This window comes from Schistocerca gregaria, chromosome 6, assembly GCF_023897955.1.
Source record: "Schistocerca gregaria isolate iqSchGreg1 chromosome 6, iqSchGreg1.2, whole genome shotgun sequence".
Taxonomy (NCBI): Eukaryota; Metazoa; Arthropoda; class Insecta; order Orthoptera; family Acrididae; genus Schistocerca; species Schistocerca gregaria.
In genome coordinates this window covers 568085417-568100110 of record NC_064925.1, presented here as the reverse complement: position 1 = coordinate 568100110, position 14694 = coordinate 568085417, and the positions used below count along the sequence as shown (strand labels likewise).

The 14694-nt window shown below is 37.1% G+C and overlaps 1 protein-coding gene across 38 annotated transcripts in view; it reads left to right on the top strand.

Annotated features, from left to right (window-relative positions):
* The window catches only part of LOC126278218 (CUGBP Elav-like family member 2), a 2351537-nt gene extending 2338065 nt beyond the window's left edge, over window positions 1–13472 (top strand). For 33 of the 38 annotated variants that reach the window (XM_049978170.1, XM_049978179.1, XM_049978163.1 and 30 more), the window contains 3 exons: window positions 6695–6943; window positions 8637–8771; window positions 10715–13472. In XM_049978170.1, the coding sequence (XP_049834127.1) occupies window positions 6695–6943; window positions 8637–8764 (377 nt within the window). In that variant the 3' untranslated portion in view covers window positions 8765–8771; window positions 10715–13472. The remainder of the gene's footprint in view (window positions 1–6694; window positions 6944–8636; window positions 8772–10714) is intronic. The other 5 variants (XM_049978173.1, XM_049978177.1, XM_049978157.1 and 2 more) reach the window with 1 other exon arrangement.
* The last annotated feature ends 1222 nt before the right edge of the window (window positions 13473–14694 follow it).

Below are 14694 nucleotides of genomic sequence, written 5' to 3'. Positions count from 1 at the left end.
TCCTCTCGCCCTCCTCCTCCTCCTCCTCCTCTCGCCCTCCTCTCGCCCTCCTCCTCCTCCTCCTCCTCCTCCTCTCGCCCTCCTCCTCCTCCTCTCGCCCTCCTCCTCCTCCTCTCGCCCTCCTCCTCCTCCTCTCGCCCTCCTCCTCCTCCTCTCGCCCTCCTCCTCCTCCTCTCGCCCTCCTCCTCCTCCTCTCGCCCTCCTCCTCCTCCTCTCGCCCTCCTCCTCCTCCTCTCGCCCTCCTCCTCCTCCTCTCGCCCTCCTCCTCCTCCTCTCGCCCTCCTCCTCCTCTCGCCCTCCTCCTCCTCTCGCCCTCCTCCTCGTCCTCTCCCCCCTCCTCCCCCTCCTCCCCCTCTCCCCCCTCCTCCCCCTCCTCCCCCTCCTCGTCCTCTCCCCCCTCCTCCCCCTCCTCGTCCTCTCCCCCCTCCTCCCCCTCCTCCCCCTCCTCCCCGTCCTCGTCCTCTCCCCCCTCCTCCCCCTCCCCCTCCTCCCCCTCCTCCCCGTCCTCGTCCTCTCCCCCCCTCCTCCCCCTCCCCCTCCTCCCCCTCCTCCCCGTCCTCGTCCTCTCCCCCCTCCTCCTCCTCGTCCTCCTCGTCCTCTCCCCCCTCCTCCTCGTCCTCTCCCCCCTCCTCCTCGTCTTTGATATGAAGTTGATATATGAATTTTACTATGGCATTAAATGTTTGTGAGTGAGTGATAAATCAAAAGCAGAGAACAAGATATAGGACAACATTGGTCTTCACAATAGTATCTTGATTTTTGCAGAAGTCCTTGTTTACTGTTGTTTCCTCATAGTTGGTGGAATTAGTGCTGGAAATTGTGTTTTTAGATAATGGTCTCAATAATGGCAATACAGGACTTGACGGTGTGTTCTCCCCCCCCCCCCCCCCCCCCCAAATATTTTTCTACTTTTATGATTTCCTGGGTCGTTACCCAAGTTGTCTACTGTGCCTGTCCTTTTGAATGTGGCATCTACGTGTTTGAACACAAGTCTCTCCATATGTTTTGTTTAGTGCTTTAACTTCAGCATTGTTGATAGTGGTCAAGATACATACCTATCTCCTATCTCATTTCCTTCCATTGAACTGCTGTCCCATTTTCCCCACTGAAAAGCATCAATGGCTATCTTATTTAGTTTTTTGTGATGAAATGATAGGAAGCATGTCTCTTTCTGGGCAGCCACATAGTTCCACACATCAGTTTTCTGAAAAAGAAGTAAGTCAATGAGGCGAGTTGTAGTAGTTAGTTGCCATTAAGGCAATAATCATTATTCAGATATAGTTTTATCTCTTTCATTACAATTTTAGTTGAATGTGACTTGTCTCTATATATTTTGTCTAATTTTGTTCCTTTTTGTGTGTATATCATTAGAGGCCATACATATACAATTCTGGAATCATATAACATGAATGTCTTGACTCCAGATGTTGCTGTTTTCAGTGGTAGATACTGTACCCATACATGTCCGTGCCGTAGACATCATCACTAAATCTCTGTCTGGCATGTATGAACTTCTGTGTGTTCCGAGTCACTACACCCTCCACCCTCAATCCAGGGCTCTTGCCAGCTAGAAATTATAGAGGGTGTGCCATTCAATTTTTTTGGTTTGTGATTTTCAAGAAGAGTTGGGCAACATACATCCTCCTACATTCATCTACAAAACTGATAGTTACGAAGTAGTCCATGAAATTGAGCTCATCTGGATGCTCATCAGCACTAATTGTTTTCATGCCCGTATTTATGAAGGAATCAACTTTTCTGCACACTGTAAGGTAGCTTGTGGAGTATAAATGTAGACTGATCAAAAATACAACATTGTTAATGAAATCCTACAAAGATGAATTTTAAAATTGGACGTAGGTTACATTCACTAAATAAAAATTAATGATTTCCATATAATGATGATTTTTGCCAGATATTATTCTATGTGTGATGAGTTGCTACTAATTGCTAATTCTCCAGAGTTACAGCAGTACTGACTGAAAAGAAAGCAAGAGGAAAAGGGCTGTGAATGGAGAAATAATGGTTTAATAGGAGAGGGAAAATGCTTAAAATACAACTACCATGGTTTTTTGAATTTTAAAATTTTTCTTGATGCTTAATAGTGAAATACCTTGATGATTCTCTAGGCAAGAAAATACAGTGGGTTATTGTCACTCAGTCTGAGCAAAGTGATGCCACTCAAACCAACAAAGCAGTATCCTTTTACTACAGGATACTACACTGTGCTGTCATTTAGAGCTTCTGTACAAAGAGAATGATTTCATGCCATCATTATCTGAAATCAGATGGAGATGTCGAATGAGATGAATACTGTCAAAGACCCTCATACCTACCAACCTCCCAGGCTGAATAAAATACTTTCCAAAAGTACAATACCCTTAATTATAACAAATTACTAATGACTCATATTGATATGAGCAGCCAGCCTAATTGTGAAACCTTCCCCATGCACCCTGAAAGTACCAAGTAGTCCAGCACTGTTAATGGCTAAACATTCATTATCAAGTAAACAATACTTTGTTAGCACACACTTCATGTACAAAAATCCCCTTGTTTTGTTTCACATCCATTTTACGTGAAAATTTCTTTCATTTGTTTTTATACCCTGCGCCTTAGTATTTCTTGGGTATACTGTCACACTAATTTTGTTCAATGTGTAAACATTATCTTGACCACCTTGTTTTTGGCTTTTTGCTCAAAATGGAGATACCTCTTCTGAACTATTTACATTCTGATAAATGATCTGATTGTTCTGGAATTCAAATACGGTATAGTGATGGACTGTATTGTGAAGGCTGACTGCTATAAAAATAATACTATAAATCAATCACATACCATTTTCATTATTTGATTTTGGACCAGAATTACTTTCTGTTCATTCATTGTATCTTGTTTCGCCAGTAGCCCAGTGTTTAAAGACTGATTTTCTTCAAGAACTGCACACACAAAGATTCTGTTTTTCTTGTGTTACAGGAAGTAATATCCAAAAACTAATGTTCAACAGTACTGCTAACTTTGCACGTCTGTCATCCCTGTGGCAAGTAATGTTGTGATTTGTAGTGTTATCTGTATTTATGACCTTACATCAGTGGTAATTCCAACCTTGGTCATGCCAAGTGCACCACCATTGAAAGCTGATGAGCATCACAGTGAATTTACAATCAGGGAATGGGTGTTGTAGATTAGCAGTTAACATTTATAATAAGGATATGAAGAGATGATGGCTGTAGTTTTCATTTCTGTGTTAGTTGTCTCATCAGTTGATTCTGAACTATCCATAAGAGTTTACACTTGATGTTTGTTTACTGCTTCATCACCTCACTATGTAAGGTACCCTAGTGCGTAGGACAGTGGACTTGCATTCAAGAGAGGCTGTTGAAATGTCTGTCCACTGATTGAGATTTAGGTTTTCTGTGGTTTCCCTTAATTGCTTAAAGCAAATGCTGGGATGGTTTCTTTGAAAGGGATGCAGCTGCTTTTCTTCTACATTTTTCCCCAGTCAGAGCTTGTGCTTTAGCTCCAATGATCATGTGTCTCTGGCTGTTGAACCATAATTTTCCTGTCATCTTGTTAGCTCTGGTGTTCTCCCTGTGATCCACATCTTTCCAACACGATATTTTGACCCTGTAACTGGATGTCTTCATCATGTGTTCCCTGAAATTGTGTCAAGGGACATATGACATGGAGTTCTGGCATCGAAGATCAAGTTGTGGAGACGTGGATGATTGGCAGAACACCTGATCTCTCTGAGATAATGACGAATTGCCAGGAAAATATAGGAGACTGTCCTAATTTTTCTTCTGTCATTCCTATCACATCACTTATTTTCTCCAACATCCTGTGATTTTACTTTGGAACTGTAAATGGTGGATGGACAGGTAAATATCCCATTGCATATAAATTATGTAAAACTGTCCAAAGTTCGTGGTCTTGCTGTAGCATTCTTGCTTCCGGCGCACTGGGTCACGGGTTTGATTCCTGGTGGGGTCAGGGATTTTCTCTGCCTCGTGGTGACTGGGTGCTGTGTGTCCATCATCATTGAATCGCAAGTTGCCGAAGTGGCATCAACTAAAAGGACTTGCAATGCGGCGGCCGAACTTCCCCGCACGGGGCCTCCCGGCCAACAATGCCATATGATCATTTCATTCATTATGTAAAACTTTTGAGTTGCTGCTGCATCATTAACATACATCAGCGACGTATTTTTGATAGACATTAACCGTGGCTTTAGAGGGATCAAAACAATAAGCACCAGTGATGTTTTCTAGTGCTGAAGAAAGGCACTCACCACTAAGTCCTAAGTCTAATGACTTCACCTTGTCTGACCGCCCATTCTTCCCTTTCTTTAAAAAATTCATCCATTTGTTCCTTTCCCACTCTGATACGAACACAGAAAATGTTACATATTTTAGTCACCCAAAAGCGATAGTTAAATATTACTGTTGGTAATATGCATCAGAAACACAGTAAAAATATGATTAAATGAAATTCTGGGCAATATTGACAAATTGTAGGAAAGTTTAAATTTATTGCTGCAAGGAAATTCAGCAAATAATTGGTGGCCATGTTAATGACACAAGTTAATTGCAGTTCACAACTTTTTCAAGTGAAAACAATAATCAAGGAATTGTAACTGCTTTACGGTGTTGAAGCTTAGGTACATTGGTTTAATCACGAAGTGAATAAGAAGACACACAAATTCACTGTTTTCAGTGAAAAGTTGTTTCAAGCTTTCCAGCAACTACTTAATTTACAGAAATTTCAACCAAGACAATAATAATAAATTCATTTGAATATTGTTAATCGTCACTTATAGGGCTATGAAATTAATTCTCTATTTTTCAAAAATTCACTTGTGTTTTCTGTCTCCTGCTGGTCAGTGTCAAGACGGTGACTGCTGGATGCCTTTCCTTTGACTGTGGTTTTTCTGTTAATTATAGCAATATGAAATGTAAGTTCTTCTTTTATAAAGTACAGTGATCTGACTACTTAAAAAAGAAAGTAGATACTGCATGAATAGGAAGGTTGGCAGAACAAGAGAGAGGCACCATTTGTCTCTTCGTGTTACTTCTGGTATTACCGACACTGCATGGCACATTTTCTTTATTTGCTGTATACACCAGTGTATTTTTGTTATTTAATTTTTTATGTTGTGTAGTAAAGCTGTTGCCCCCTTAGTCTGCTTCTAATTGTTGTTGTTGTGCTGAGTGACACAATTAAGACAAGAAGTAATTTAGAGGAGGTCATTGTGTAAGTGATAAATAAATGTAATAGGTGATTGCTGGACGTGAATTTTTGCTTTTAATTATAATCCCTGTGGATGAACAAAATTTATGGCAATAAAAAATTCTAAATAGGAATTCATTTCAGTTAAGTCATAGTAAAACACCCTTTTAATTTCTCATATGAAAAGAAAGCTCTGCAGTATTAAGTCTGAAGTACAGTCTGAAATTACAATTTTCAAACTCTAGAAAACACACAATATGATAAATATAAAATTGTAGAGTAAGACATCACTTCGGAAAATTCTTTATTACCGCAGACAGATTCACAAATAGTGTCTAATGAAAAGAAAAATGCAAGCACATAAAAACAATGTTCAGTGGTGAGCAATTACATATGTTGTTATGGCAGATGTAAAAGAAATCTGTGATAAATCCTCTGTACACAACATGCATCCAGAAACTGAAACAGTTCAGGAACATTCCTTTAGCACATTCAAATTTTGATCAGTTTTCTGAAGGTAAAGTAATTAATGCTTCAGCTGAATTAAAATTAATTCTCAGGCCTAATTGCTTTGCTGCATTGTATCAGATTGCATCAAAACATTTTTCAAAAAAAATTGAGATGGTTACAGATGTAGTACCTTAGAGTTCCTAGAAAAAAAAGTTTTTTTGTTTAAGGCATTGAAACTCCTTCGCTGTGCTTCGAACTTGACTTCGTTTGACTTTGAGAACCAGACTGGTTAACAGCACTGGCAATTCTTTGCCACTTTTTTTTTTATTTGTGGCTAGTTAAATTCCCTTACCTGAATCAAACCTATGAGGGCACAATATGATAATTGTTCCCACAATAATCTGCTGTGAGACATCTGTGGATGACCTATTGTTTATCTACAACCACCTGTAATGGTCCTACGTAAACAGCACAGTTACCATCTACAGTATTAAACTTACGAGATACAATATTTGCCTTAAGAGTTATAGTGTAAGGGGGTTGTGGGGGGAGGGGACATAATCATTTCCACATTTCTGCAATATGTTGTACAGCATTAAAAACTGATGCAGAATAGGTTGGTAGTATGTTGGCATTACTCAAATTTATTGAAAGTTAAAGTTCAAGTTATTGCTAAGGTTTTCAATGTTTTTTCTTATTTTTTTAACATGATGGTATAAGAATATTATGATAAACTTTGCAAGTTATCTGTAGCAAATATGGAAGAATGAATTTTTAGTGTAGCAACAGAAAGTAGAATGCACATTAGTAGGTAGCTAAAGCACGTAACTAGAAAGCTGTCATCTTTAGTTACTGCTAATTTGTAGCACTATTGATATAACCTCGTAACTTCCTTCACTACACTGTTTCAAGTAAAAGTATTTGGATAAAATGCATGCAATAACATTTATAAAGATACAATAATACTATTGCTATCCGTGTGCGTGCATGTGCCAAGTGTTTCTGTGCACCGCAGGTTTTCCGGCATTCGGCAGTGGCGGTGCCCACGGAGGTGGCTCTGGACCTGGGAGCATAACAGGGGCTGGCAGCACTACAGGACCAGCTGGCAAGCAGATAGAGGGGCCTGAGGGAGCAAACCTCTTCATCTACCACTTACCACAAGAATTCAGTGATACTGATCTTGCATCCACCTTCTTGCCCTTTGGGAACATTGTGTCAGCCAAAGTATTCATTGATAAACAAACCAATCTTTCAAAGTGTTTTGGTAAGTGTTACTTTCACTTTATAACTCGTTTCCTTTTGCAAGTAGTTTAGAAAAAATATTTATGGAGGATAAGATGTGGAGTATGTAGAGCGTATCAGGCAGCCCTTGTATGCACTTAATGCTAAAAGTTAGCCTTGAGAGGAGGGACTGAAAAAATTATAGAGAAGCTAAAAAAATACAGAGAAGCTACTATTTGTGCTTGGAGGTCAAAACAACAAAGCTATTTCCATGTGTGCAGCAGGGTGTGAGCTGATTGTTTCAGTTAATGTATTGCTTCCTATTTAATGATTTGCTTGTCTGGACATCATCTGGTATTGTGGAAGAGTTCCCACCCTTCCTGCCAACTGGCAAGAAAAATGTGGTTTTGGGGCCTGTAAATCATTGTTATTAGTATATGATTGCATAAAATGGTTATTGCAAGGCAGGGTTGACCTATTTGCCTGTTAAATCATCGTTTTAGCTTTGATATGTTAACAGTCGAGACGTTTTAGGAGCTTATGTCATTAGCAGTGGATTTTATAGTTTGTAAAAGAACCATTAAAGACTTTTAATAGGATTTAAAGTCAAAAGTTAGTCTCACTAGTAAAAATGTGTGACCTAAGAGTAGATCATAAAGAACAGAGTTCGAAGTGCTTTATGCTGAAAATATGAGTAGGAACTGGCTGTTAATTGTTGAAACTAAGAAAGTACCAGACAAATCGTAAAACGTAGCATGGAGAACAGGAAGAGAACCCAAAAGTTTCTAACTCGTGGTTAACAAACGAGGCAAAGAAACAGTAGATGTACTGCCCTCCAGGTATCGGTGCATGGAAAACAATTACTTAGTCTGAATTACAAGATTCATATTTTGGTTGCTTTTTTCCCCTCTTGCCTATAAATGAACACAAGACCTTGCTTGCAAGTATAGTGGGGATTACATTACCTGTTCCGAGAATAAACAAAAAATTGTGGTGCCGTATTCTGCCAGGACAGTGCAAGTATACGATTAAAGAAAAGTAAAAAATAAGCACTAAAAATAGAAATGAATTGCCTTCATATTTACTTGATAATTGGGTATTTGTAAAGTTTATCTTCAGTTTCAGTTGCAATGCAATGTATAAATATGTCTACAGGAAATAAATAAATAAAACCCTCAGTACATTAGATTCCTGCTTTCTTAGCAGGTCTTTTACATCTCCATTTGAGGCAGTCCAACATCTCCCTTCTTTAATGCTGCCATTCAGCGCATTGTCGAGGAACAGATATTTCTTCTTCCCTGACCTCCATATGTTCCACTAAGACTGGTTTCTTATAAGACCCCTCCTTTCTTAATACATGTCCTACCCAGTTTCATTTCATTTATATTATTACACTCTGTAACTCTCTCTGCTCTCCCACTCTTTGCACTGCCTCTTCATTTTTCACCCTATCCATACAACTTATTTTTCCATCCTCCGCCATGTCCACACCTCAGAAAGCCTCCGACCTAGCTTTATCATTCTTCTTTATTGTCCATGATTCAGTACCACAGAGGAGGGCACTTGTTACAAAACATTTCTTCAGCCATTTCCATGAATCTTTGTCCTTACTGCTGCAAAAAAGCTCTAGTTTCCTTACAAAGTATCTGTCTTTGACGCTGTCACTATTACTTTAACATCTGGAAGAAAGTAAATGTGCCTGGTATATAAAAAATCTTTATATTTGCTTTTTTTAGGTTTTGTGTCATATGACAATCCAGTCAGCGCCCAGGCAGCAATACAGGCGATGAACGGTTTCCAGATTGGCACGAAGAGACTTAAGGTGCAGTTGAAGCGCTCCAAGGAGGCATCCAGACCATACTAAGTGCCAGGTGAGCTCCAAGGAATGGAACACCTTGTGACATTGGTTGTTGGGTTGCAATTCATAGATTTATCATTGGATAGTGTTGTTTTTAATTCAGGATGATGCATTTATTGCTGAGCTCCCACACTATTTTCTCAGAGTAATTTACACATGTTCAGAAATAGAATGAAGCTACTTGTTGAGACAACACACTTCCTTGTATTTTCACTGTAATAGAGTAGCTTTTCATGGAACAGTTTTCAATGTAAAAGGTTACATTTATATAGCTGTCCATAGTAAGCACTCCAGTGAAGTAAATAGTAGCTTAAATTATAGTTCACTCCAGTAATATTTATATTGATGATGATGATGATGATGATGATGATGATGATGATGATGATATAAAATGAACTTTTGTGCCTGATAAAAGCATTTATTAGTTGACTCACTTTAAACATGAAACGTTATTTGTCAAACTACAAGCAACAGGGGAGACTCAACCAAACCAAGATAAAATGAAGAAACTAATGAAAGAGTGACATCTTGTTAAAAAGATTTTCATATAGTTTCCAAGTTGCACTTTTGCGAAGTAGAATGTTGGTACATGTTTCAGTTGCACAAATAACCTACTATTTTTGTAACTGATGTAGTTTCTCATTTGATTACTGCTTCCTGGTATAAATAGTTCCTAAAATTGTGTATTTTGACACTTTATAATGTGAGAAAAAATATTATTTTGTAACTCCCACCAGTTCATGTAATTAGAGTTTCACAATAAGACTTGTGATTTTTTTGTAGTTGTGCTAATCTCAAGATCCACTTTTCATCTAGTCATCATGATGTTACAAGTTAATCTTAAAACATTAAGTAATAACAGAAATTCAAGAAGCAGATTTCTCTAGGTTTCAGTTCATTTACAAATAAATAAATAAATAAATAAATAAATAAATAAATAAATAAATTAATTAAAAAAAAATTGTCCCCTCCAATCCATTTCTTTTTCTCCTGCTTAATGTAGAGTGGTGCACATGTCATTAAATAGATGTGGGGTGCTTAGGAAATTGTAGGTTTATATGGCATTACTGTCTGTTTCAGTGTTTAATAAACATGTATCTCTTTTTACTAACATCTTGCATCAGTCGTGCTGGTCTCCATCATTGTTACACGTACTTTCTGGACACACATGTACAGTAGTTAACTGTCTTTTGAGCAAAATCACACACATGCATGTGCATATATCTTAATAAAGCATGCTCGTGCATAAACATTTGCATCCTGCCATCATTCACATTGGTTTATTACCTAATTAGTGCTGTAATTTTTTTGTGTATGTTAGCAATATTATTCTAGTCTATATTAACTAATACTTCCCATGTATGCAGCTTGAGTCCCTTCAGATTGTATCTTGTGTTGTTGCATATTAACCAAGCAGCATATTAAAAAAAGTGTAAATAATGCCACAACTAGAGAATTGTTGTTAATTGTTTGTGTCTTTTTTTATTTTTCTACCGGTGGCAATCTACCATTTTTATCAGTTTTGTATATCACTAAACAAAGAACTTAGTGATCATGGCATGCTAAGACACATTAGGTACTCTCGGCAGTTGAAGTAGCCGACAATGAACTGAAAGCATTTTAGGATATAGAAAGTACTGTTATTTTAAAAATTGACAGTTGTTTAATGCATGGATCTTTCCTGACATATTGCTTTAAAAAGATTTGCGAAGTTCAGTATTAGTAATTCTTCTCATTGTGGCATTTCATCATTTGTTGCTTCATTTGTAAGATGAATGATATCCTCAAACTACCTCAAAGACTAAACTTGCACTGTTCGTCTGTGAACACTGTTTCTTTTTCAATTTCCGCTCAGTCTTTCTTTTCCGTGATTTATGTAGCAGCATGACTGTAGTAATTGAAAGCTTTAAATGTGCTGTGTTGTAACACTTGCTGTTTCTCTCTGTTGGGTGTCAGGAAGGCCTGCGCTCTGTGGTTTGCCCCTGGACCGTCCGTAACCAAAATAGTCACATTGTGTCGTACGGGTCCGACGACTGAGAACTGTGCCGGCCACCTGTACGTTTGTGAATTTCTCTATCATTTTGTATTTTTTTTTACTTGAAATAACAGCATTTTAGTAAAATAGCATAACAAAATCATATCAGCACAAAGGAGATAAAATTTGTGAAGATTGTAATTAAATGTCAATGTTTCTTCTTTGAAAATGAAATGATCAGATTTGAAATACTGTGCACTGTGTTTGCATGTGACAATGAAAGAGCAGAAACTGTTTTGCTGAATACTGTATGAAAAACTCAGAGTAATTTTTATAAATTGATGTTGAATTCTCAAATAAAACAAAAAATTAAAAAATGTCCTTTACATAACGAAAGCAATTTGTTATTTTTTGAACCTGTAAGTTCTTAAGTATGTTGTCATTAAGTACAGTAATAAATGTATCTGTGCAGAACACTGTGTATTTGTTGTTAAAAATAAGTTTTGTATTATGGTGTTAAATAACTGTTATGGCGGATTGGTGTGTGTTTCATGGAACTGGAAATAATTTCTTTATATTATTCATTTTAGTACTTCAGATGGTTTACACCAAACATAGTCTGTACTTCTTAATTCACTCAGCTCCTGATATACTTATATATGTGACAAATTGCTGAGTAAATATTTCAAATGACAGGACCAAGTGCGCCTCCAGACGAGGGTTAGTGCAGGATGTGGCAGGCTGCATCATTTTAATTCTTTGACTGACACAGACCTGTAAGCATTTTAAATCAGTGTTGTCTTTCACCTGCTGTTGTTGTCAAATTACTGTATTTTGTACAATACATGTAGTGCCACCTCCTGGAAAGGATCCCTCACTAAAGTACCATCTGCCATAAATTCACTTTTTCTGTAACCTTGCACTCCATCTTTTTTTCTCTTAGTATTCACTATCTTCAATGAAAATGCTAGTTTTATGTCATTATTGTTACCATTTTCTGTGTACAAAAGGCACTTTTCCTAGTCTTACTTGAATGCAATTAAAACAAGTGATTGTTAAAGACTTATAGAATAGAAAATAAAGAGCGTGTTTATATTATTATGTTTGAATGTTTGATGTTTGAAGGCAGTATAAAACAGATCTTCTGTCTCCAGTGAAAATTGTGTGAACTGAATAGTACAGTGTCAGAAGGAAAATATCTGTAAAGTTACCAAAAGGGACACGGATTACTTAACCAAAGATATGTCGTTAATGTCTGGTTTGCCAGTTGTACTGTGACTGTTCTTAATCCCCACCATTGTTATGTTAACGTTATGATGTATGAAGGTGCAGCATAGATGTTTAAGTTGTTCAGTCTTGGCATATAATTCAATCTAAAGAAAGGCAGAAACCATTGATGATGACCATACTGTGTATTTATATGTGGTAGGCTAGGCAATGTTATATTAATTATTAATTGTTTTCATAGTGAAGATGTGATTAATTTGAAGTAATATATATCGCCTTAATTATGTATGTTAGTTGTTTACATCTTGTTTTGTGTCATGTTGGTATGATAGCAAGATGGAATTATTAGTGCTAATTTTATTTGTTTCTTTTTGTGGGGTGTTTCTTTATTTGTTCCATTCATATTATTGTGAATTAATACTTAAAGTTTGTTGTTAGTTATATTGTAGAAAGTGTTTATTTGTTGTGTTCTGTTTCATCTGGAGCATGCTATAAATGTGAGGCTCTATCCATTGGTGTAAAAAAAAAAAATCATTGTTTATGAATATGAAATTTTGCTTACTGTCATAAATGACAATAATTTTGTTTCACATCTGAGAAAATGACTGTTAATACTACTCCATTGTGATAGTCCTCTTTAATGTTCCTTTGAATCTGCTTCTTTGAGGGGGAAAAAAATAATATTCCTGTTAAAGATACGCCCATTGTTGGCATGGGCATTGTCAGAGGCTCATTATTCATAGAACATCCAAGAAAAAAATGTAATTGTGGACTTTCTTTTTGTAGGGATTCAAAATGTTTTATAAACAAAAATCAGATTATTCGAATGAGGTTAATGGAGGAGAAACATTTTTGTAAATGTCTCCTATTTCATACATCTTGTCAGTTTGCAGTGTTGTTTGTTCCTGCAGCATATATTATATTGAGATGACTTTTATTCTTTAAAGGGCATTTGTGATATTTGATGAGCAAACTTTGATGTGTTTCAAACTTATTGGAGCAGATTGACTGTGTTGGCTGTAAGACTAATGTGAGAAAGATCTTACAGTCACCTGGCACCTTCAGTATAGTAGTACTGTAATCTTTGTTGTGTTTTTGTTGTGTTTAAAATATTGTTCATCATATTATAACAGTCTCTTGGTTCTATTATACTGCAAACAACTGTTGTTAAAATGGTCTACAAAAATCTCAGGAACAAAATGTAGTTTCCATGGTTGTTCTGTCCAAGTGGAGTAGCACAACAGTATGTCGTGTTCCTTGTTCGAGCCTGTTTTATGTAAATTAAAAAGAAGTGCTCACAATTTGCAGCATAAGTATTTATGTACATTGAAAGAAATGTAGACAGAAATATTTAGTTTTTAAAAAAAAGATATCCACAGCAGAAAAGGGGTAAAAAGCAGATTTATACTACTATAGTCCGATAGAATTCAGTTATGTGGTTATTTAAGAAATGACTAATAAGTGTATTGTAAAGGGCAGCATGAAGAAAATTAAAAACCTATTTTGAAAGTACTTCTAAGATTTATATTAACATTCCTACATCCTTCTCAAAAACAAAAAAAATTATTAATTAAAAAGAAGTGTTGATGGAGGATCTACAAATCTGTAAATTTTGAAAAAATTTTGTATTGGACAGTTACAAAAATTTAAGCTCTTGTGTCAGTTACATCAAATGAGACAACAGCAAAGGAATTGAATTGGTTCTTTTTTACAAAATTTCACAAAGTATGTTTCAGAGAGTTAAAGTTCATTATACGTTTGAAGATTTCCTGAAATTTGAGAGCCTGCAAAGAAAAGTTACATGGAAACTCTACCTCATGCTCCACAACATCTTAAAGAGGATCACTTAAATCACACCAACACAGTATAGAAATAATAGTGACACCCGCAACCACTAATAAATACAGCCAATGTGATATCTAGTGGCTAGTCTATAATATCTGGCAGTCAGTGTATTTAAATGAACACACATTTAACATTTAAAGAGACTAAAATCACTACTCAGCAAATACATCCTGATTTAGGTGCTCTTCAAACAAAAATGGCATATATAAAATTGACTCTACAAGATAAGTCATTCATAAACAAGACAATGGTGTAGAGAAAAAAAGAAACATTTTGAATGTTGATACATCACTTTACAGTAAAATACCATTTCTCACAATAAAATAATACAACCTAAATAAAATATATACGCCTCCTTCATTTTCCCATCGCCCTTTCTACTCTGTCAAAACAATCAGAAACACACAGTTGAGAAAATATGCTGATGAGCCAAAACACTGACTGCAGCCAATCATGAGGCTGAGTGCTGCCTGCTGGCACTGCGGGTAAGTGATGCGGAGCACACCCAGTTGGGGAAATTATTCTAGCAGTGAGACATGCCACAAATGGGGAAGCCCTCTGGTGTAAGTGACTTCTACAGAGGGAAGTGTGCCATGGCCCAGCACCTGGCTGTGAGCATCGTGGAAATGGTGAAGACGGTGGGCTATTTACGTGCTAGTGTGAATGTCCAAAAAAAGTGGCTGAGAACTGCAGAAACCACAAGTTGGTAACAAGGGTGGGATACATGCGCCTCACTACAGAACACGGTGGTCGGAGGCTTTCCTGCTCTGTAAAGCAACATGAACTCAATTATGTGCCAACTCTGAGCCCATAGTCCCCCAGACCATAATTTACAAGAATTGTATCACCTGTGCATAGACGTGATGCCACATACCTCTGGAAAACCTAA